This window comes from Carassius carassius, chromosome 2, assembly GCF_963082965.1.
Source record: "Carassius carassius chromosome 2, fCarCar2.1, whole genome shotgun sequence".
Classification (NCBI taxonomy): domain Eukaryota; kingdom Metazoa; phylum Chordata; class Actinopteri; order Cypriniformes; family Cyprinidae; genus Carassius; species Carassius carassius.
This window is the reverse complement of record NC_081756.1, coordinates 15,527,760-15,550,856: the sequence shown is the minus strand read 5'-3', so window position 1 is coordinate 15,550,856 and position 23,097 is coordinate 15,527,760. Positions and strand designations below refer to the sequence as shown.

General features: G+C 36.1%; 2 protein-coding genes across 4 annotated transcripts in view; one reads left to right on the top strand and one right to left on the bottom strand.

Moving 5' to 3' along the window:
• Window positions 1-491: 491 nt before the first annotated feature.
• Window positions 492-23,097, top strand: part of LOC132104201 (AP-1 complex subunit sigma-1A-like) — a 77,194-nt gene continuing 54,588 nt past the window's right edge. For both annotated transcript variants that reach the window (XM_059509499.1, XM_059509490.1), the window contains exons 1-5: window positions 492-657; window positions 2,966-3,144; window positions 4,280-4,388; window positions 5,426-5,563; window positions 5,780-5,852. In XM_059509499.1, the coding sequence (XP_059365482.1) occupies window positions 655-657; window positions 2,966-3,144; window positions 4,280-4,388; window positions 5,426-5,563; window positions 5,780-5,827 (477 nt within the window). In that variant the 5' untranslated portion in view covers window positions 492-654 and the 3' untranslated portion in view covers window positions 5,828-5,852. The remainder of the gene's footprint in view (window positions 658-2,965; window positions 3,145-4,279; window positions 4,389-5,425; window positions 5,564-5,779; window positions 5,853-23,097) is intronic.
• Window positions 12,590-18,752, bottom strand: LOC132104160 (neurosecretory protein VGF-like). Of its 2 annotated transcripts, XM_059509432.1 has the most exons (3): window positions 18,126-18,752; window positions 14,337-15,803; window positions 12,590-14,300 (listed from the first exon to the last, which is right to left on the bottom strand). In XM_059509432.1, exons 2-3 carry the CDS (start codon window positions 15,780-15,782, stop codon window positions 13,842-13,844), a joined length of 1,905 nt encoding a protein of 634 aa, XP_059365415.1. In that variant the 5' UTR covers window positions 15,783-15,803; window positions 18,126-18,752; the 3' UTR covers window positions 12,590-13,841. The 2 variants fall into 2 exon arrangements, with proteins under 2 accessions (XP_059365415.1, XP_059365405.1); XM_059509422.1 differs by having other exon boundaries at window positions 12,590-15,803; window positions 18,126-18,750.

Here is a 23,097-nt window from a genome sequence, read left to right as displayed (position 1 = left end):
AGATGTCAGAGGAAAACTGTTAAGGTTTACAAATAGATAAGAAAAAACACAACTTCGCTTTGTAAACACATAAAACATACGTTATTTTTTGTTATAAGTGGGAATTAATTTTTTGTAAAGGCAGCATGAGGAATTTCTGCAAGGTCTTGTGTGGACAGGAACGCGCAGAGCGCGTGCGCGTGATGATGACGCTACCCAACGCTTCTCCAGCGACGGGAAGTCAGGCTCGATTTCGCGAATCGGTTCTTTCAAACTGTTCGTTTAAACAAACCGACTCAATTGTTCTTTCACGCCATGTCAGAACTCCGTCATGATCAATTGTGGTCCCTGACGTCTCGACGTAGCAAAGACTATTACGCACTCTAAAATGTTGTTGTACTATGTATTACGAGTTTTCGAATAAGTTTCATTAATAAAGATGTTTACTCTAGTGTTCAGTTCATGAACGAACCGGTTTAAATGATGCATTGAAAAGATCCGACTCAAAAGAGCGATTCGTTCACAAACTGGGAAACGCTACTCCAGGCTGCTTCAATGGGGCTCTGAAACTACGAGCAGTCAATTAGACATGTATTGATAATATCTTGCGGTATTTACCGAAAAGCGGTTTGCTGTTCACTGACAATAACTGACTGCTCTCAATAAGCCTTCAAAATGGTAAGTTATACTCTTACAGAGACATTAATCTGCACTTTTCAGGAAGAGCTAACAGCTAGCTAAGGCTAAGTTAGTACAGTCAGCTTCCTGGACACACAAACCCTGTTTCATAATTCACATCTCACCTGTCGGGCCCTATAACGTTAGTTGGTGTGTTCAGTGTGGACGGTTTATTTCTCAAATACATTAATATCATCACGTTGTGATGTAACGTTATTGCAAAGCGTTTGTTCACTATCCGGTTAGTTTGACAGCTGGATTTAATATGTGAAGTTGGCACACTATTAATGAATCACCTGAACGCTGTTCACAGCTTGGCGTTCATACGAAGCATTTTCTGAATGTCTCAGCTTTAAAGCTGTCTTTTGACTGTTGATTCGACCCGGAAACGGTTGTCTATCTAGTTGCTGCTTTGTAATCGAGTGAGATTCAGATGAATTGCGAGTCAGAAGATTGCCTTTAATCCCACACAGTACATTTCATTGTGGTTTATGGTGTCAAAACAGTGTGTTCTCTCAAAAATATATAGAAGTATTTCACAACATATTTCCTTTGTTTAATCAGTTAAGCATGAAAGGAAGTGCTGCTCTGAGAGATAATATCCAACACGTCGTACATCAGTGTTTACTAACTGAAGAAAGCACTAATGATCATAGCAGATGGAAGCAAAATATAATGTCTGTTCAACATTTCCGTGTTTGCCATGATAAGTAAACTGACAGACCTGAACTTGCTTTTGCTTAGATGAGATCTATAAACACGTGTTACTTAAGTATCAGTCTAAAGAGAGCATTTATTTCTCAAAATAAGAACTTTTGTTTCTCCCCCCTCTTTCTGTGGTACTAGAAAAACGGCAGAAAACATTCATCGCTGTAAGTAAAGATGAGTAGTGTAGCAGTAGATGGTGGTCTGATTGTCTGTTCTGTAGATTTTCATGTTCTTTCTCAACAGTAGAATTTCATAAGTGTGAATTTAATGTCCAATAGTTGTGTGTTTAAACTACTAACAAGTGTTATAAGGCATTGCACCGATCAAGTAAAAACAGTGCACGGTTTTAACAAACTTCTGTCTGTATGTGTGGATGCTATACTGTCACTTGATTTGACCTCTAAATATGCACTTGAATCAATGAATACTTTTTTTATAGCGTCGAAGAAGACTCTCTCCTTCCCTTAGGAGGTTACTATTCTCATCTTTGGCCTCAATACATTTTTTGTCCCACATCTGAGCCTTTCATTGCCAAGCACAGTACATCATTTTTAGACTATTCAAGGGTAGGCTGATAAATCCTGGCACAAAGTATAAGTCCTTAATTTAGCTAGCTGGAAAGAATGTTCCACAATTAAACTAATGCTAGCTTTTGTGGGTTTTTACTAGCTCTTTAATCAGAAAATGTGATAGTTAGCCTTTCAAGTGAATTGAGCTGACTGCACCATGTTGGAAATGTGGGCCATGTCAAATGGGAGCAGATACAGTGCTCTTCAGCTCTCCTCTTAAATATTTAACACTTCTGACATGTATAGGCCAGCTCACTTTCTAATTTTATAATGATGGATGATACTGAAGTTCTTTTAGGAGCAAAAGAGGTAATTTCTTCTGAAGTTTTTTATTTTATATTCCCACTACGCATACAGATGATGTTTTTTTTTTTTTTTTTTTACCATCATCAAAGTTTTAGGTTGTAATTTATTTGAATGTGTAGCTAAATTGTATATTTCAGGTCTCAGTTTAAAAAAAAAGAAATTTTTGTTTTAATTGCTTTTGGCCTTTCCTCGCCTAGTTCTGTAGTGGTGTGTGAATTTCTAAAACTAGTAGTTTCTTATTTAATATGTGGTCATAAAACCTACATGTGTAATGATTTTAAGAAATAAACAAAATTGGAAAATTGTTGTTATATTTTTGGTCTTCTTATTTTGTATTTAATTGTGAAATTCAGTGTTATTATTGTTAATTAAAACTTTATTGGCGACTATCTGAAATTAAATAAGTTTAAGTTGAAATACTAAAATCACTAAATCTGAAATTTAAAAAAATCTAGCTAAACATAAATACTAAAATATAAAAATAAATAAATCACAAAAGCACCTAAAATAAATATAAACTACACAAGCACACAAAAAGCTTGTAAATATTAATAGATACTATAATAGTACATAAATAATACTAAAATAACACTACTCCAATTGTTTATTTCCAGAGACTGGTTTGTTTATTGATTTATTTAGCTCAACATTCTCTGCCATTATGGAGTATTGTCTGGTAGGAAATAAATTTTTTCTAAATGTTATCCTCTCCTGTGTCTCTGTAGATGCGCTTTATGCTTCTGTTCAGCCGGCAGGGGAAGCTGCGGCTCCAGAAATGGTACACGGCTACAGCTGAGCGTGACAAGAAAAAGATGGTCCGAGAGCTCATGCAGGTGGTGCTGGCCAGAAAACCCAAAATGTGCAGCTTCCTGGAATGGAGAGATCTAAAGATAGTCTACAAGAGGTAGAAAGCCGCACATGCTTTTGATGCCTCTGTGAGACAGAAATGTTGGTTGTAAATGTCTCTCTTGTTGTTGGTTTCTCACATATACGTTCTCACATATATATTCCCGCTGACCTGTTTTTTTACTCTTAACTGTCTAGTAACGTGTACATCAAACCTGTGAAGGATGACTCATTTTTTGTGTTATTTAGGAGTAGAATTGTTTGAAACATCAAAATACATTTCAGCTTTGCCTTAATTCATTAGCAACCTCTCATGCCCCTTTGCATTGCATAATAATATGCCCTTTTTGTATGTATCTAATGATATTACTGCACTCAAGATAGACAATAAAAAGAGGTGTAGAGAGGTGCTCATCGATTCTGGTCACAAGGGGGCACTGAAAGTAAAGCCACCTTGTTCTTCATTGTGAAGCTTGTTTTTGTTTCTCACCTGCACTCCATCTAATATGTACTTGATTCGGCAGCTACTTAATGTCATAGAGGTTTGATTTAGAATTTGATCTTACTATAACATTTCTGCAGTCATGCATACATGTGGGGTCATTCCTTATTACATTTTCAGTGGTCACTTCCACGCACTAAGAAAGAGTGTAGAGTATTTCAGAGACACTTTCATGTCATTGTTGTCATCATCCACCATATCTACTCCCCAGACATCCAACCAGCACCTGCTGTGTGTTTCTGCTTTCACTTATCACTTTTTATACTTCCCTATTTGTGTCAGTGTTATTTTAGTATTATGCATATACTATTGTAGTTTTTATTACTATTTGAATGAGCTTTTATTTTTGTTTTTAATTTTAGTTGAAGTTTTAGAAATTAGTTTTTACACATGATTTTTTTCTTTTAATTGATTTATTAGAAATACATAGGGTTGTTTTTAATTTCGATTAAGTTTTAGTAGTAATTTTAGTTCTTCTACAATTATAGAATTAATATTATTATATTTATTAATTTATTATACACACAAACATATATATCAGAGTTGAATGTTCAGTTAGTTGCCTAGGCAAGATATCTAATTTCCTTCTAATTTTTGGTTTGTTTACATGATTGCCTTCGTATGCACTTTTTAATTGGGTTACATCTAATGCGTCCATTTATTAGAGGTGTGTTTTTGTGTGTGTATGCAGGTATGCCAGTCTATATTTCTGCTGTGCGGTGGAGGAGCAGGACAATGAGCTGATTACTCTGGAGGTCATCCATCGCTTTGTGGAGCTGCTGGATAAGTACTTTGGCAGTGTGAGTCATTCCTTGCCACCGCTCCTCTTTCATCTGGCCTCTCTCTTTCTCTCCTCCTTTCTCACTAATTCATACCTCACATCACAGCAACACAAGACCTGTGAAATTCTCTTTACTTTCACATCTTTTTTGCTTTTTTTGTCTGTCCTCTTCTCTACTTTTATCCTCCTATTTGTCTGTTTTTCTCAGTAAATGTCACATGATGCCTTTTATCTCCCACCATATTGATGGTATTTGCTGCTTTTTTTTTTTTTGGTTGCCTGTCATTTATCAAAGTTAATTCCCATCATAATGTTACATTTTTAATGGCATGTAGGATCCACAATATTTTTTAAATACTTTATTTTACACAGCACATAATTTCCCTTTTATAGTAAAAATTTTGGTTGTTCTTGCCATTTATTAAGAAACATTGATTTTAGGGGTTCGCACAACAAATTTTCAGAATCGATGATTACATTTTCAACAACAAGTTTCATTATTGATGAGTCAAGTCCGTTACTGATTTGCAAAAAGTTAAAGTTAATGACAGTTCTAAATAATGTACTTTATTCAATTAAAATTTTATACTTTTCATGTACACTACTGTTCAAAATTTCAAGGTTTAGAAAGGAATTATTTATATTCAGCAAGGATGCATTAAATTAAGAGTAATGAGAGTAATGACAAGCAGATTTCAACATTATTGATATCAATGTCACAGTGTTTCTTCAGCACCAAATCAGTATAACAAAATTATTTCTAAAAAAAAATCATGTGACACTGAATATTTTAATATTTCACAATATCACTGTTTTTGCTGTATTTTTTGATTAAGAAAAATGCAGCATTGGTGAGCATGAGATTTCTCTCAAAAATATGGGGGAAAATTTTTGAATAATTGAATAATATAGGCATATAACTGCTGTCTTATTCATATTTCTTTGAACTGGAATTTTGATTTATTTATGTGATAGAATATGAGCAGATTATTGTGCATGTAAACAAGATTGTGCTTACGTCTCCACTGTTTTGTATGTGTGTTGTACCCAATGTAGGTTTGTGAGCTTGACATTATTTTTAACTTTGAGAAAGCTTACTTTATCCTGGACGAGTTTCTTATGGGGGGAGAAATTCAGGACACATCCAAGAAGAGCGTGCTGAAGGCCATCGAGCAAGCCGACCTTCTACAAGAGGTGTGTGCATGCATGTTATTTATGTTTTTTTGAATGTTGTTTGTGTGGACAAGTCCAGACATGTTACTTGAATTATCATCCTGTGGCTCCTTATTCTTTTAAATCATCGGAGTATTGCACATTGTAAGCTGCAAAGTTAAGTAATCACTGTGCATTGTGTAATGTACACTGTGAGGATCCCTCAGTGGAAACACTTTTCTCCTTTTCTCCGGACAGGAGGATGAGTCACCCAGGAGCGTCCTAGAGGAGATGGGGCTGGCCTAGTACTAGTTTCCAATGCAGTCAAGACGTGGTTTATGTGAAGGGGAGTTTGTGAATGGGTCCAAAGGGTGGGAGGAGAACAGGGGAATAAAAGAGGGTTGGTGGGGTTAATTTTGGTACTACTGAGATCAGCATGTGATTGTATTTCAATTCCAACCTTTTTTTTTTTGTCTTTTAAATTTTAAAATAGCTGGGATCTCATTTTCTTAAGAGACACTGTAGAAAGAGAGTTGCAGATAGACACTCAAATTTAGCAATCCGAAACATATTTAGAAAAATGAGCTGAGCCTTGCCATTTTAACAGGTCATGCAATCTCAGCTTTTAATTTTTTTCTTCAAAGAATGATTTATTGTTACATTGATCAAGTGACCTGCTTTGGAAAAGCTACCTGTAGTAGATAAAAACCCCAAATTGAATCTTCCTAAATGCCATTACTATACATCTACTGTAGCTGCTCAGGAAACAATGACATTGACCATCCAACCATGTTTATTTGTGTAAGATGCAAATATTTGTACTTGTACCACTTTAAATGAAGTGCTATTGCAGCATATGGATCATAAGTAAATCTTCTACTGTTTTTTTCTTCTTCTAATGGATCGATTTTGAAGATATATTCACCAAATAGGAGGAATATTAAATAGACCTTTTTAAATGGGTACGATACTGAATGGACTATATTGTGCGGCCTATTCATTTTGTTCTGTCCCTTGAGCCTCAGTAGTAAAACGTCTGAACGTTTGTTACTTCGAGGACAGGACACTGAATCTCAACCACAAATGGCGTGAAAGCTCTTTCCTGTTTGTCTTGATCTACATCCTGCTTTCCAAAGACGTGTTTCTGACCGCAAGCGTGGCGTTTGAGTTATAATAAGTAAGGGAGTATTTGTAGCTTGTTTCAGATAACAGAAGAGGGCTTTGATATTAAGTGTGATGTATTTACATAGCTTTTTAAACGTGGTGTGAAATAAGGGAACATTTTGAGATTAACTGTTTCTTTTCTTCTTCTTTTTTTTTTTTTAAGCAATTGAATAATTCAGCATGAGGGCATGTTTTTACCTGTGTAAAATCTGTCAGGTTACCAAAACAGAATTATGTGTGAATGTAATTTTATAAATAATAAAACACAATTTCAGCCTAAACTTTCAAGTACATTGACATTTCTTCCTCATCTCTTTTCATGTTTTTGTTATTTTTCGGTATATTCAACCTTTTTTTATATATAACCTTATACCCAATGAAAGCAGTTACTGTTTCTAGGGGAAACTTGTGGAGCATTTCGTCCAACCCGTTTTCACATTTACTTTTTTTTTCTGTTTTCTTTTTTTTTTTACATCCATCATGTCGTGACCTCTGTTGGTATAATGTTTGCACTGACTGGAAAAAAAGGAAGCTTTGTCAGGAATTTATTATTATTTGTGTGTGTGTATAGCAAAGATGCTAGAGCAAAGTGCTGAAGAGAGAAAATGAAGAGAGAGTGATATTGAGTATGTAAGTGGATGAGTCACCAGTCAGTGGTTTGTGACAGTGGTGCAGTGAAGCTGACTGCACCACCAATGTGGCAAGAAAAAGACAATGAAGGAGCAATGGAAAATTTGAAAAAAAGATTTTACAGGTGAAGACACGCGTCCATATAATGACAACAGACATGTTTTCAAGAGTAAAAAATTATGTTGATAGAGTCCGTGATAATTAAAAAGATAGAAATAACCACAGCACATGTTCAAGACAAAAACAATGTTTTCAGTTTTGTGTGAGCTAATAATTTGCATAAAGGTGGTTCTTTTTCAACTGCACTTTTCTCAAAGTGACTTGTTTTTGTCTGTTTGTGTTTCCTTCCCTTGTTTGGGGATTTATGAAAACAGAAATCTGATGTGTTTTTCACCACCATCAGTGTGAAGGTGTCAAACGATTTGACCCTCTGCGTGATTGCAGTCCTCCCTCCTTTGTCTAAAAGCTCATGAAGTGTCTTCCTTTATCTCCTCTCAGTCGAGATGGACAGACCGTTTCTAGGGACACTGTCATGTGCCTTTCGGCTTTTCACCTTCCTGTCAAATTGCATGTCAGCTTACAAGTTTACAAGTCCACTAATTGTTTCCCCCAATATGAGTACAAAATTCATGCAGTGGATCAAAGTCTGCATAAAATAATTTGTTTATATTATTTTCCTGTATATTTGCAGTTTTAAATGCAGTTTTAAATCTTTTTCCCCCTGTAAAAATATAAACATTTAGTTAAAATCATACAGGTAATTAAAAGTGGGCCTAAAACAATGTATATTCAATGTATGGCTATGCATATATTTTTTTTTCCCTTATAAAAGTAAAAACATTGTACCTTTTAAGGGTACTGGTTCAATAGCTATAGTTGTCCTTAAGGGAATAGTACACACACAAATTTAAATTTGCTGAAAATTTACTGACCCTCAGGTCATCCAAGTTGTAGAAGAGTTTGTTTCTTCATCTGAATATTAAGAGAAATTTAGCCTTACATCACATGCTCACCAATGAATCCTCTGCAGTGAATGGTTGCTGTCAGAATAAGAGTCAAACAGCTGATAAAAACATCACAATAATCCACATGACTCCATCAAATTAACTTTGTGTCTGTGATGAACAAATTAATCATTAAGATGTTTTTAACTTCTTCCAGCTAAAATATGAGTCCTGTATCTATATTATAGTTCAATTCAAGTTTATTTATTTGTATAGCGCTTTAAAAAAAAGAAAAGAAAGAAAATTATAGATTTTATTTCCATTGGTAAAAGTAATCTTGTTTGAATCAGGAGAGAAATATGCAGACATAAAGCACCGTTTACAAGCGGAAAATATTCCAAAACTGGTCCAAAACAAATATGCCAGTGGATGTGAGAAGACAGAAAAAGATGGAGAATGTGTTATTATGGATTACATTGTCCAGAAGAAATGTTTTTAAAGTGAAAAACTTTTTTTTTCTATCGATCTAGCATATCCCTGTATATTCATTTTAAAGGTACATTTTTATACCTTATCTACCCCTAAAGCATAACCTAGGTACAAATATGCACCTTTTATAGACCTTTTTTTTTGATTGCGTGTTCACAATAGTCCACAATCTGTTAGCCTTTTGTTTCATCAATGCCATTATATTTACCTGTAGAGATCCACAAGATAATGGCAATTCTGCAAACTCCAAGCCAACAAAACATACAGCCTCATCCTCAAAGTGGCCTTTGCAACCGATACATTTCTGCAGTGTGTAATTTGATGAGTGAGTCATTATAATTGCAAAGTTTATCAAACTTGTATTTGAGATAACCTGAAACAGGGTTTAGCTTCTGTGGAGCAAATTTTATGACAGTTAGTATAATATGCTGGTCTCGAACTGATGGTTTGATGGATGACTGCCCTCATTTCTAACTGGATGAGTTTTTTTTTCTATTGATCTGGCGCCAGCATGTCTTCACTGGAAAGTTTCTGCCAAGTGCCTCTGCATGTGTTCTCTCTCTCTCTCTCTCTCTCTCTCTCTCTCTCACTCCCCTACCTCCTTCCGCCCATCATAATTGCCTGGCCTCTCTACCTACCTCATGATGAATTTTTAATGTCTTGTTGTTACTTCTTTCCCATTATCCTGATGGACAGTAACTCTTCATCCACTATAAAGAGTGAGTCTCAATCTTTCTTTAGCTTTATAAAGGCCACTCCTATGAAGTTTAGGTTAACCTGTGAGACCTTTCTGGAAACGGAGCCCTATAGAACCTATCTCCGTCCCTATGAGGAGTCCATTCAGTAATACATTGTTTTGTAATTTGGCCTTATTATTTTGGACTTGCCCTTTAAATCGTGTAAGGTTAGGATATTTTCTTCCATCCATTTTTTTCGTTTGGATGATTGCCAGTGTAAGCTGATCTTGGGACAATGTTTACAGGCAAACCCATGCTAGAGCTTCCCACCTCAATAATGATATGTGAAGACCGCTCCAGAGTCCAGGCCAATATGCTGATGGACTTGGCAGAGATTGTTTTTAGCAGAGGCGGGACATATGGGCTTACCGTGGGTTTTCCCATTATGCTGATCTTTTTTTTTTTCTATATCGGGGGTGTTGAGTTTTAGAGAATGTTGGACAGAGTCGATATTTGATCAAGAGAACAAAATGCATTTTCATTGCACTGTTTTCTGGGCAAGCCTTCAGGGCAAAGAAATCATGTTTGTCATTTTGCTTGTGTGCTGGTACGCAGGTGTCACAGGAAGGGAGTGTTTTCTTTTTGATCAGTGCACATGCTTTCTTTTCTGGCATTTGTCAGTGTGTAAAATTGCCTGATTGTGCACAATTGTATTTAACACGCATTGTTAAATGTTTCTCTTTTTATTTAATTGAATTGGGTGGTATTATAGAGTCTGTTTGACTGAATTTGACAATTACTCTTCCCAGTGGCTGAGCCTGAGTAAGTGAATATGACAAAGGTTTGTCAGTGTGTGTTGGAGGCTGAGGGTTCTGCAGTAGAGCGAGTATGACTCACCTCTCAACCATGTGACTCATGAATCATTGCTCCTCCGTGGGCTGCGCTCTCCTTATCAACCTCTTCGTCGCCCCATTCTCTCTATTTCTCTTTCTCTGCCACCCCCTCACTTTCTTCATTAACATTATTATTGACTACCTCTCGCCACTTCTTTGGTATCTCTATATTCCAAGCCTTTCTGTTGTTGATTACAATTCAACAGTCTGTCATTTTCTTTGTCTTGGTCTTATGTAGTTTCCTTAATATTCTGTCCATTTTTCTGAAAACCTTCCTCGTTTTCTCTTTTTGTCAATCTATTCATTGGAAATTGTACCTGTAGCACTTGTTTGTTGCATTGTCTCGAATAGTTGTTGACATTGTGAATTGAAAACAATCCTGGTATCAAGTGATTAAGTGCTAAAGACTTTGCATATGAAGGTCCCTGTTGTACCATGTTGTACCCTTGAGGTTGTCATCTAATCACTTTTGCAGAACAGTTTAGTAGGAGATAGAATTATATCAATAAATTAATAGGAATAAAATTGATGTTATATGAGTAGTGGTAGCCTAATGGTTAAGTATAATGTTAAGCTGGAGCCAAAAAAGACTGTTACTGAGGTCACAGTTCTGCTCTGCCATGTTGTTGTTTTAATTAAAGCACTTAAATTCTGTTTGTTCTGGGGAGATTGTCCCACTGTCACATTGAATAATAATAAAAATAAAAAAAACATCTAAATGCACTACAAAAATCATATTCTTCATCTGTATTTTTGTGTAATTTACCGGTCAAAATATCTATAGATTTCTGACTTGCTGTCAATGAATGGGTGTAATTTTATATAAGTGCATCTTACTGTACTGGTAAGACAAATGAAAAACTCATTCAAGTCATTTATTAGAGTGTGGTAACTAATTAAACATGAGCAAGGACAAAAGTAATTAATTTGGGCTTCATTTACTTTTTGGGTTTCAAGACATGAAGGCGAGTACATGATAATAGATTTTTTTTTCTTCAGTGAACTATCCCTTCAAATATATTTACATGAATGCAAAGCAAACTTCACTCCTAAACCTATCTCATGTGGTGTGATAGTTGGACTTCTCTCACCTAGAACAGCCTTCCTTGCTGAAAGTCCTTTGATTGCACGCAGCAGTACTAGTTAGACTACTAATGTGCTCAGTCTCTCATTAGTCGAGACCCCTGCCCCGCTTCCTTGCTTGTTACATAGCGTACAGTTTCCTGTCATAACCCTTTTCAACAGTAAATCTGTCCTCTGGCCCCATTTTAATATCCTTTTGTCCTTAATAATATGTGCTTGCACATACATGTCTGTGTTTGCTCACGTACAGCATATCAAAGCTAAGAGAAAATTTGACTTGGCATGCAATTAGAGAGACATTATGTAACATTGATTGGCTCTGGGGTTCACACAGTTTATTCAGCTAATTGCTGATCAAATGAGCTCATTAGAGAGATCATCTTTGAAAGATTTTCACTCTGGTTCTGTGAATGTTCATGTTTAACTTCCTTTTGGTAATGTACTCTGATCTCAGTATATTGTAAGTGTAAGTATATTGTCTCAACATGCTTTTTTTCTGTTATAAGCTATTATGGTACCATCTAGTAATGGAACAAGGTTTATCAAATCTTTAAATTTGTAGCAATTCGTGCTGCATTTAATTTGAGTGTGTTATATGCAGGAACTAACAGTGTGTAAATAAATGTATGAGATGTGCGCAAATCTCACAACCAAGTTCTTTCCCAGAAGGAATTTAGAAACAATCTTAATAAAAAATAGTCAAGTTTATTTATTTCTCTCTGTGTAGCAAAACTAGTCATCAACATGTGGTTATTTACATCCAGCAAACGCATGTTTATTACGTTACGTCCAAGATGCATCTAGAAAGGACATAAACATTTTTTCCTCAATGACTCAATGAGACTCAATGGCATTTTTACTTGGATACACTAGTCATTCATATATTTTTTTAATGCTCATAATTTCTTTAAAGATATATTTTAGGTGCAAGTTTACAGCAACATGCAGAAATTCTTCTCCTCCACTGGTTCAACTATTCTTGCCCATTTTATCCCCCTAGCTTTCATCTGATAGTCTTTCAAATCATTTAAAGAAAACAATAATGGTGTATGCCTCCCCCTTACTTTTGAGTATTCTTTCTTTTTCAGATTGACAAGCACCAGTTTGTTACTTTTTAATAATGTGGGACAGTTTCAGCCAGTTTATTCACTTCTGCAGAATTGGTTTTTTTTTTGTTTTTGTTTTTTTACAGGAAATACGATTTTACTGATTTACACTTTCGCCTAATGATAACGCTGATATTGAGTAGATCTAGATTACTTAATTCCCATGTGAATGGTAATCATTTAATTTAATAGATGGCTATGCTATTTTGACTGAGCTCTCATTGGCCCAGTGATTGATTTTTAGAAACTGTCAAGTACAGTTAAGGTTACTCTTGAAAGATCCATTAACATTTGACACATTTGAAACCACAAACATGAAATGTTTTTATTTATCTTTATATATTTGTTTTATTTGTAAAACATGTTTAAAGGCTGATCACTGCTTTCCAGTTTATGAGCTTGAGAACAAACCTTTCACCCAGTCTGTGACAGAAATGCTGCTCATCTGAAAAGGGGAAGAGAGTGTCTTAAGGCAATTAAAAGTTGTATTCAAAACGGCTTCTATGAAATAATAAATTTGTTTCTTAGAAATCGTTGGAATGTATGAATGTCCTTCGCACCAACTATCTATCTTTTTGCATAAAAACAATGGTATAAATGCATTCTAAATGCAGACAGCGATAAGAAACTAATTCTATGTACAAGACTTTGAGTGTGTCCTCTTTGTTTCACAAGTGAACACACAATTGGTAAATGCTCAAGCAGAATACTTTGAGGTACAAGTAAGACTTAATACATTTGGTATATGGAATAAACAAAATGTATATTTCCACCATTATGGCACTGTGTTCTCTGTTTGAATAAATCTGCGTGTTTGCATTCTTTAAAGGTGCAATTAGAATATTTTTTGCTATCCTTCTACATTGTGATCAATGATATTGACCACTGTCATTTGAAATGTCCAAAATATATAAAACAAAACAAGGTACTTGGTAAATGGAGTTGCTTCCATAATACTGGCAAGTCTTTTAAGATTCCATCTTGAATGTCTTTGATCTGGATGATAACATGGTGTTTCATGCTATCAGGTATCTGCTCCTTTATACAGTGTTGGGAATTTGAAATATTTAAGCACCCTTTCCTCTCACCGCTCCAGTAGCTTTGCTGGTCTTTCAGTCTCTCCAGGGGGAGAGGGGTAGAAGGTGTGGTTAGATGGACATGAAGGTCCTAAATATGTTCTGTCTGAAGCAAATAAATGAGTATGATGGAACCTATTTTCAGCAAAGGAAACCAGAACGTGATAGGTTGGCTATGAACAGTCTTTAAGTTGTTCCCTTTCGCTTTCTCCTCCTCCTCCTCATTTACCTCGTCTATCTGTTTTTCCCCCAGTCTGCTTACTGAAACATCCTGGGATGTTTCAAAAAGACCCTCTCAATGAAGTTCTCCAGCTTCTCTTCACTGTCCTGTGGCGGCTGCCTCAGCGGACTATAGTAATCATCCTCCCTGGTGACTACAGGAGCTCGGGCTGGGTAATAGAAGGACGGCCAATGACGCAGAGGTGACCGGGGTTTAGGCAAAGGTACAGCTTTAAAAGTCTGAGAGTGAGGGAAGTAGAGGTTTCTCTGGAAGGCTGGTTGGAGTCTTTGGCGAGACTGTGCCCAGAGATGAGACTTCCGTCTGGGGGAGTAATCAAAGTCATAGTCCAGTGAGTTTCCCAAGACGTCATTGAGGGAGAAAGAAGGCTTGGGATAGTAGCGGGATCTTGGTTTTGTAGGTGGGACATAGATTGGGTAATATCCCCGGTAGGGTTTTTGATAGAAATTGTAGGAAGGGTAAGTACGAAAGGGCCACTGCTGCCTCGCCCAAATGTCTTGCTTGCTGGGCTTGACCGAGGCCCTTTCTTTGAACCAGACTTTTAATGGGTTTGTGTTCGGTTGAGGAGGTTTTGAAGGATGAGATTTCCGTAACAGCGTAGAAGGTGCAACGGGGGCTGGAGGCGGCACGAGAGGACGTTGCCATGGGAGATTTTCAGGAGCATCTTTTTTCTTCTTCTTCTCCACATCGTTAATGATGTCCACCACATCATCAGCAGGAAGATGCAGCTTGCTGGAGATCTCAATCAGCTTATCGATAGTCTGTGGGTCAATGTCATCATCATCATTACCAGTGTCCTCTTCATCAGAGCGCTTATCTTCTGCACCATTGTTGTCTTGGTACTTTTTCTTGTCCTGTTTCATGATATATTTCAGGAGCATGTCGGATGCAATATCTGCAAGCTTTTCTTCCTCCGCTTTGGCTCTTTGTGCTTCTGCTGCTTGTCTTCGTACCTCCTCTTGCTCTGCTTTGGCCAGAGTTTCCTCTTCTTCAGGGCTCAGCTGCTCTTCCTCCTCTTGGTCTTCCTCTTCTTCCTCTGGGTCAGCAAGGTTGTTGGTAAAGTCATCCATGAAATTGCCTGTATTCAGAATTTTGTTCTTTTCTTGTTCAAGCTGCCACTTTAGCTTCTTCTTGGACAGTGCTAGGTCATTGCCTTTAGCTTTAGGTTTGATCTCATTGTTCATGAGGCCAATCCGGTCCAGGTTATCGAAATACTCCCCACGGCTCTCCCTCTGGCCTGTGGACGTGTCACGCTCTCTCTTAGTGGCTGTGCTGTAGCTCTGGAATTCCTCTAACATAGTCTCCAAATTCTTCACTTCCTCTGGACTCAGCTGCTCTTCCTCCTCCGCCAGTTCTCCTCTCTCTGGCTCCTGCCTCTCCTTCTCCTTGATCAATTCCTCTTTTGTGGTCCCCTCCTGTGGGTCCACCTGCTCATTTAATGGTAGTGTCTGACTGGTGGTGCGGCTCGTCACTTTTTCCGTTAGCCGATCCTCCTCCTCAGCCCTTTTTTTCTCCTCTTCCTCCTCTCTTTCTTTCTCGTCTTTTCCTTGCGCTGCAGCAGCTGCCATGACCAGCTCCAGCTCTTTGTGACTATCTCTGTCTCTTGTTGCACCCTGAAGATCCTTCTCCTTTTCCACTTCTCTTCCCTTATCTTCTCGTTCACTCATCTTTTCCTTCTGGGGCTGGTTGAGGGCCTCGAGAAGGACCGCTGCTAGAGTTCTAGGATCCACGTCTTTGAAGAGTTCATCATCATCTTCATTTTCTTCATGTAGCGTGCCCTGTTCCTCGGCTGGTTCAGTATATTGAGCCTGTTGCTGAGCAGAGGAGGATGCTGCATAGTTGTCACTTGCTGTGTTTCTATCTGCGGGCACTGGACTGAAGGTTGCAGGATTGAATGTGAGGCTAAATAACATGAACAGGAAAATGAAGGGGACATTTGAAGTTTGTTGGCACCAGATCATGACCGCACATATGTGTTGAATCTGAAAGACAAAAGTTCAAAAATGGTCAAAGATCAAATCTGATACTGCCAAATAACTTATTTTATATGTGTGCTTTATATGTATATGGTGTTTTGATGTACTTTTGTGACAATTATGTAGTAAAATGAATTTGAGTACACATTACAGCAATATAGCTCAAGATGAAGGATTTTCTCAGGTAAGATGGACACATTTTGTGATTCACTTCCTTGCAGACTGCCTCAATGCAACACTCAGTGTCTATTATATATAAATATTTTTATAAATGAATTGCGTTTGCTGAGAGGATTTCATGACCCATTTTCTTATTGTAATGGAAGAACTATTTTTAATGTGCACTTCAGCTATTTTTTTTTCCTTTGCCATCCTGTGGGGACTCTTATGTTCTGAAGAGATCATACAACAAACTATAATAACAAACCATATTTATATTTTACACACACTCACACAAAAAAATAATAATAATAATAATTGGTTGGGGTGTATCTTTAAGGTATAATTTATGTTTTATTACCTGCTGCTTGGCTGAAATTGCAAAGGCATTCTAATTGGCTCTGCGGCTTGAGCTGGTGCAATTCGTTAAGGCTCAGAAACGCTTTTGTGCACGTGATTGCTCGCACACGCAGCGCGGTGCTAATAAAGTACATTTAGGAGGAAAAGCGCCTTAGGGGGGAGCCCTTCCGATTTGTGGCAGGTTAATGAGTAAGCAATACAAAGATGTTCCGAGGATCTCAGTGTGACCATGAAAAACAAGTTTGAGATCCCCACCAAAAAAGTCATACTCGTATGGATGAAACACTCCATGGAATTTGGATTTCAAAGCTTTGGAAGCGCAATATCAATGAATCAGAAACTCTTTCTTATTTTGATAAAAAAAAGTATGTATATCCTCTCCAATTTGGAGTGATTCACTTGTTGGTATTAGAATCATGTCTCCACAATGTAGCCACAACTCCGTACGCCCTCTTTAACTGTCGCCAATGACAGCGCACACTGGGGAGTTCTCATCAACAAAGCACGCAAGTAATCCGGCTCAAAGAAGCCTTGTCCTCAAGTAGGCCCTTAATCTTCTGCCTTAAAACAGATCTATTAGAATTAAGATTTAAACATGGCCATAATGTAATCACAAATTGAACCCAATCAACGATATCTGAAAGACATGAATATCGTGAACTCTGCTGTAAAATGTCATGTCAACATTTCTCTGCTCCATTTGAGCAGGTACTCATACTTATGTAAAATGAAAGTCAGACTGGACTCCAACAGGCAAAAGTCAAGGCATGTCAAAGTAAAACAACATGTTTTTATCTCCGTGTCTCTCGTGTGCTTTTGTGATTGGACTCGATGTTGTTATTTTGGGTATCTGGTGCTATGGTGATGAGAAAGATGATGAAAGCATTAGCAAGGGCGTGGTAAAAATCATTATGAGAGCTGTGCTATTGATCAGACCCATCATCTTCATCATTAAGTGTATAAGTCATCACTGCAATATTTAGTATCACTATAGTGGTATTAATAAGTTGCATTAACGCCTTAACCAATAATTAAATTATGTAGATTTTATTAAATGTTATACTTTGTATATATTAACTACTTTTTTTATATGCATATTTTTTTATGTGTTTTTGAAGGTATTTTACTGCACATATCTAATATATCTAATATATATATATATTAGATATATTAGATATGTGCAGTAAAATGTGCAGTATATATATATATATATATATATATATATATATATATATATATATATATATATATATATATATATATATATATATATATATATATATAAATATATATATATTTATATATATATATATAAATATATATATATATAAATATATATATATTTATATATATATATATAAATATATATATATATAAATATATATATAATATATATAACTAAATAAAAACGTAAAAAAATTGCTATATTAGTATACTCTTAAAAAAAAACAGCAATTCCCTGTATTATATATATATTAGATATGTATATATATATATATATATATATATATATATATATATATATATATATATATATATATATATATATAATTAATATATATATATATATATATATATATATATATATATATATATATATATATATATAATTAATATATATATATATATATACATATCTAATATATATATAATACAGGGAATTGCTGTTTTTTTTAAGAGTATACTAATATAGCAATTTTTTTACGTTTTTATTTAGTTCCTTCTGTCCCTATTATAATATATATTTATTTTCCAACGGCTTCTACCATTACTATTGCTTGTTACTATAAAAAGAAAACCGGGACTTACCGGGAATCCTGTCAGTGGGCAGTCCGACGCACCAATTGTCTCCTCTTCAAACTTTGTATTTAAGTTATCTAGGTATAAGGATCCGCTTCAATAATAAATTATTTGGTTAAATGTTGCAGTTTTGTTTGTATAGTGTTTTCGTTTGTAAAAGCCGTATGGTTGGCTTTTCCTCCACGGCGCTATGGGATATTTTCAGTACCACGGTCAGCTCTCCGTGTTTTTATTTCGGCCCCACTGCGCCCACGTGACTGCACGTCACTCTAGCTCATTGACGTCACCCTCTCCATTGATAAGAATTTTCGTGCTGATCGAACCTCTAGTCTCCGCTACGCTGCAGTGCCCAGATGAATGGAAGGAACCGGGATGAATGAAATAGTACTTTTTTTCGCCGAGTAGAGAGGGCTAGACAACCCGGGGAGAGCGAGACCGAGCTCTTCCAGATGCAGCTGCATGCTGACAGCGCAACACAAAGGCACCAACGATCATCATCACGATGTGCATTGCCTCACTAGAAAACGTATAAATGCAATTACACCATGAAATTCACAGAAGAAACAGTTTGCGCATGAATCCTCAGTGCAGGGTTAAAAAGCGACCACAAACGCATATTATAGCCTACATGTTTTGTTCCGCACCAAGGTCGTAACATTATGACAGGATGTTTTGAAATGTATGTCTGAAAGCGTTTTTCTACAAGGCGTAATGGAAAATAAACATTTAAACTACAATGTTATTAGCCTATAGTGTTTCTGTATGCCACTTATCCATTGTGGCTATCTAAAAATTACAACGTGATGAAACGACAATTTTTAAGCTGCATGGATACGACAGGTTATGGTATCTTAAAATGTTCTCGAGAAGTAAACACTATTTAAATTTGCAACAATAGCCTATTGTGTAGAATGCATCATTGCTGACAATCAGCGTTATGCCACATCTAATGTAAAGTTGTATGTCGTTCTATAGGCTATTTAATGCACATTTCTTTCCTAAATGTTAGGGTAAACTTTATTGTATCCTTTCGGGAAAGAAAGCAGTTCCAGCAAAAAAAAAAAAAAAAAAAATCAAGAGTACAGGAGTGTTACAGAGACTATAGTTGGTAAATGTAATGAATGAGCAGTTCGACAAGTGAAAGAAAAAAAACTGCCTTTTGTCAGCAGTAGTTTTCAGTGACCACTTTATCTGTTTGAACAAACAGCTGAAATTTAAAAAGCCTAGATCACCCAAAAGGTATTTTTTCTGTCATTATTATTCACCCTTATGTTAGATGTTAGGAACAGACAGTCTCAGTCACCATTCACTCCATCTTTTTTCCCTACTAAAGTAAATGTGACTGAGGCTGTATATCCCCAACATCTACTTTATTTTTTTTCACGGACAAAATAAAGGCATTTTTTGGCACTAGGATGATAAAACCATTTTTGATAATTTTAAGCAACTTTGGCTATCTACTATAATTTAATTAATGTTATGATGAACTCGGTGGTGCAGACCTAATCATTCCCTTTTTCATTTTCAAGCTTGTTTTTAGAATGTTTCCGGGCAGACCATTTCTTTTTCCTTTTAAAATAAAAAATTGTTCATTTTGCACGTATTAAGTTTTGCAGCATCACTAGTGAAATTGTTTTACAGGGTTAACCAACCAACGTGCTAGGTCTGTACTTGAGCGGATCGACACGCATTAAGTTGTTGTCAAGAACATGAAGAATGGACGATGGAAAAGGCCGCATCTCTGCACGAGCTAAACTGGTGATTCATACACTTATCCACGTAAAGTAATTTAGAAAACTGTGGTGCGCTCTTTTCCTGCGGTCCAAGCGTTCTCTTTATTGTACTCCTCCCTCAATTTTCTTCAGACCATAGAACTAGCGAGGAAGCTCTACAGCCATTAGTTAAATTATTTTAAATGTGCTTAAATCTTCTTTTTCCTGTTGCAATTAAAGAACCGTTAATATATCGATCTAAAGTTTAATACTAATTTGCTATGTTAAACTTGAATTGGATTAGTCCATTGTGAGAATGAGTTGACAGTGGCTTGACATGCTGTTGGAAAAGATAGTGTCTCTGAAACCACAACTGTCTGTTTACGTTAACTTCACCCAGGGGATGTCGATTGTCTCACAGGAGCAGGCAACTGAAGAGGTACGTTCTGCCTCAGAGTAATAACAGCACTCTGTTGACAAATGACCTATCCCACGATCTCCTGAAGCCGAAAGAGAAATTATTCCACTTCCGTCATTTGGGAAACGTCGCGATGGCGTTCTTTGCAAAGGCGGCGGCGGCGCAAACTGATCGTTTGTTCTCCCGGCTCTGACTGCGAGTTAATGAGGCGGCATCCACTGTGTCTTGGTCTTCCCCCAGATGAATCTCTCGTGCTACAGCAAACATAATTTCTGCACCCCAAGCCTTCCAAGGGCGCTTTAAAAAAAAATTATCCATTTATTATCGATTTAGACAACTAACCGTGGGAGGGATGCCCTTAGATTGGATATGTGACAGAGCCTTCCTGCCCACGCTTACGTGCAAACAAAGCGAGGAGATTCTTGCTAACACTACTATCCTAACAGAGTTCCCCTGTCAGTTTGACAACATGCAAGCACCACCTTCCCATTTTTAAAAACGCCTACCTTTGATATAACAAAGATTTGGGGTTGTTCTATTTAAATCAATAGCGGAAACAAAACCCAGTCACATTAATTAACACAGTATTTCTCATTTGGCCTAGTAGAAGGCAATTGGTATAATCTTTTTTTTTTTTTTTGGTGCATTTCCCATGTATTCCCAATCAAAACATACTGGGAACAAGAAACCACATTCCCAGTTTCCATGCCAAATAACAACGAAAAAGATTCACGCAGGCCTAACACTAGGGCAAGTTAACTATTTTAATTGTCTAAAATGTCTGGGTTTTGGTTTGTAATCCTATTGTTTTCGTGCTTACTGAGGGTAATGACAGAAAAGTTGTACATAATTGATCAAACACTGCCTGAAAGAAGGTGGGATCTACAGAGAACTGTCAAAGCAATGGAAATACATGTACATACAATGTATAAGGACTGTAGAGAGCATGTCAATAGCAAAAACAAAGCCAACACCTGGAAATTTTTGGCAGTTAAGGAATTCCCAGCCAGGACATATGTTCACCCTACTACCCAACACAAATGGGATAAAAGTACATTCAAAAAGTACCTACATGTTCAATAGAATTGCATGAAATGACATGATGTGACAAAATGTAAAAAAAAAAGCATTGTATTAGCTCACTTTAATTGGGGCAAGCATCAAAAATAATTTGAAAACACTTGTTGTAGTTCTTTATGATATTTCCTTTCATGTTATTACTAGGCCTTATATGATGATGATAATATTCAAGTCATATTAATCAAATGGCAATTGTTGAACTATATAAAAAAACTGTAGTTTTTACAAAATGATTTTGGAAGCTGTGGTTGCCAGAATAATTTTGTAAAAATACAGAAAAACTGTAAAATCATTTAAAAAACAAACTGTACATTTTACAGTGTAAAACTGTAATTTACAAACAAGAAAATGTGAATGCAATCAAGTAAATTCAATAATGTACACTGCTACTAAAATCTGTTTTGTATTTGTGTGAAGTAGCTTTTTTTTATGAAGCACAGCTTTGCCACAAGCTGAAGTATATAGTAATATATAGAAGAACGAACATCATGATAACACACAACACTTAAATAATGCAATAAACATTCATTAAACAACAGAGGGTGTAACTTGAGCCCACATTTATAACTGATAACAAACATGACAAAACTCTTAAGAAACATGATCATTTAAACCAAATACGTTCAAATGTTGAGTGTCTTGCAGGAAATTCTGGGAATATCAGTTTACAGTTTTTTTTACTGTAAATTATATGTTGATTTGTTCTTTTTTTACTTCTAAAAACTGCATTTTACTGTAAAATTACATGAGATGTCTGGTTAGATCTTTTACAGTTTTTCCCTGGATAAAGTACGGGAACTTGTTGTTAACCTATTTACAATTTTTTTCATATTGTTTTACAATATATTACAGTTAAAATTACACATACAGTGTGAGGTAGCACAGATGTATAATCAACAAAGATAATGCAAAAGTTTATACTGCAAATGTGTGCTTTGTAGATGTTTGCACATTTGTACACGGCCATGGGAATCAATAATTTACCAATGTTGGAAAATGAACTGCCAGTGAAGACACATGCAGAGCCATTGATGTTTCAATTTATGGAACAGCCCACATCGGTGGTGGGAATCGCATATATGCTGAAGTACATTATATTTCAAGACTGTTAGAGTGAAAAAATAATCTTTAAAATACCATTATATATTTCCATTGCGTATATTGATTGTCCTCTAAAACTGCCAGCAGTGGAATATGGTCATACATGGATGTGTCACGTTGTCAATACACTATACTGTATAATCTATATAATGCAGCACTTACAGAGCATGCATTCAGCTGTTTAAATTTTATAGTAAGCCTATATGACTGCAACCTTACAAGGTCTTTTTTGTTGTTGTTGTTGTTGATGTTGTTGTAGTTGTCGTCGTCATTCTGCCAAAGAAACTATTTTTTTCCCAAGCTTCAATCAGTGATCATATAATTGAACAATTCAGTGTTTGACTAGGTTTATGTAACTGATTTAGAGCTGGGCAACATGCCACAGCCAATGTTGAGTTAGATCTTTCATCAGTAGATTTTACAGCTGACCACAGTCTTTTCTTAATGCTATGTTTTCGTCATGCAAATACATCCATACAGAGAAATCACTTGATCAGTTTATTTTCATTTGGATTCCTCATGAAAAGAAAGTTTCCCACTAAACTGATATGTTATGATATAGAATGGGAACATATTATTTGTAACTTGTAAAAAGGCAAACAATTGGTAGCTAGAGGAAATAATTTTGATAAACTGATATTTGCCATGCACTTCAGTGCTCTGCACATCC

Bases quoted from the DNA above. Each gene is read 5' to 3' on its own strand.
- LOC132104160 (XM_059509422.1), bottom strand. From the start codon at position 15,782: ATGATCTGGTGCCAACAAACTTCAAATGTCCCCTTCATTTTCCTGTTC.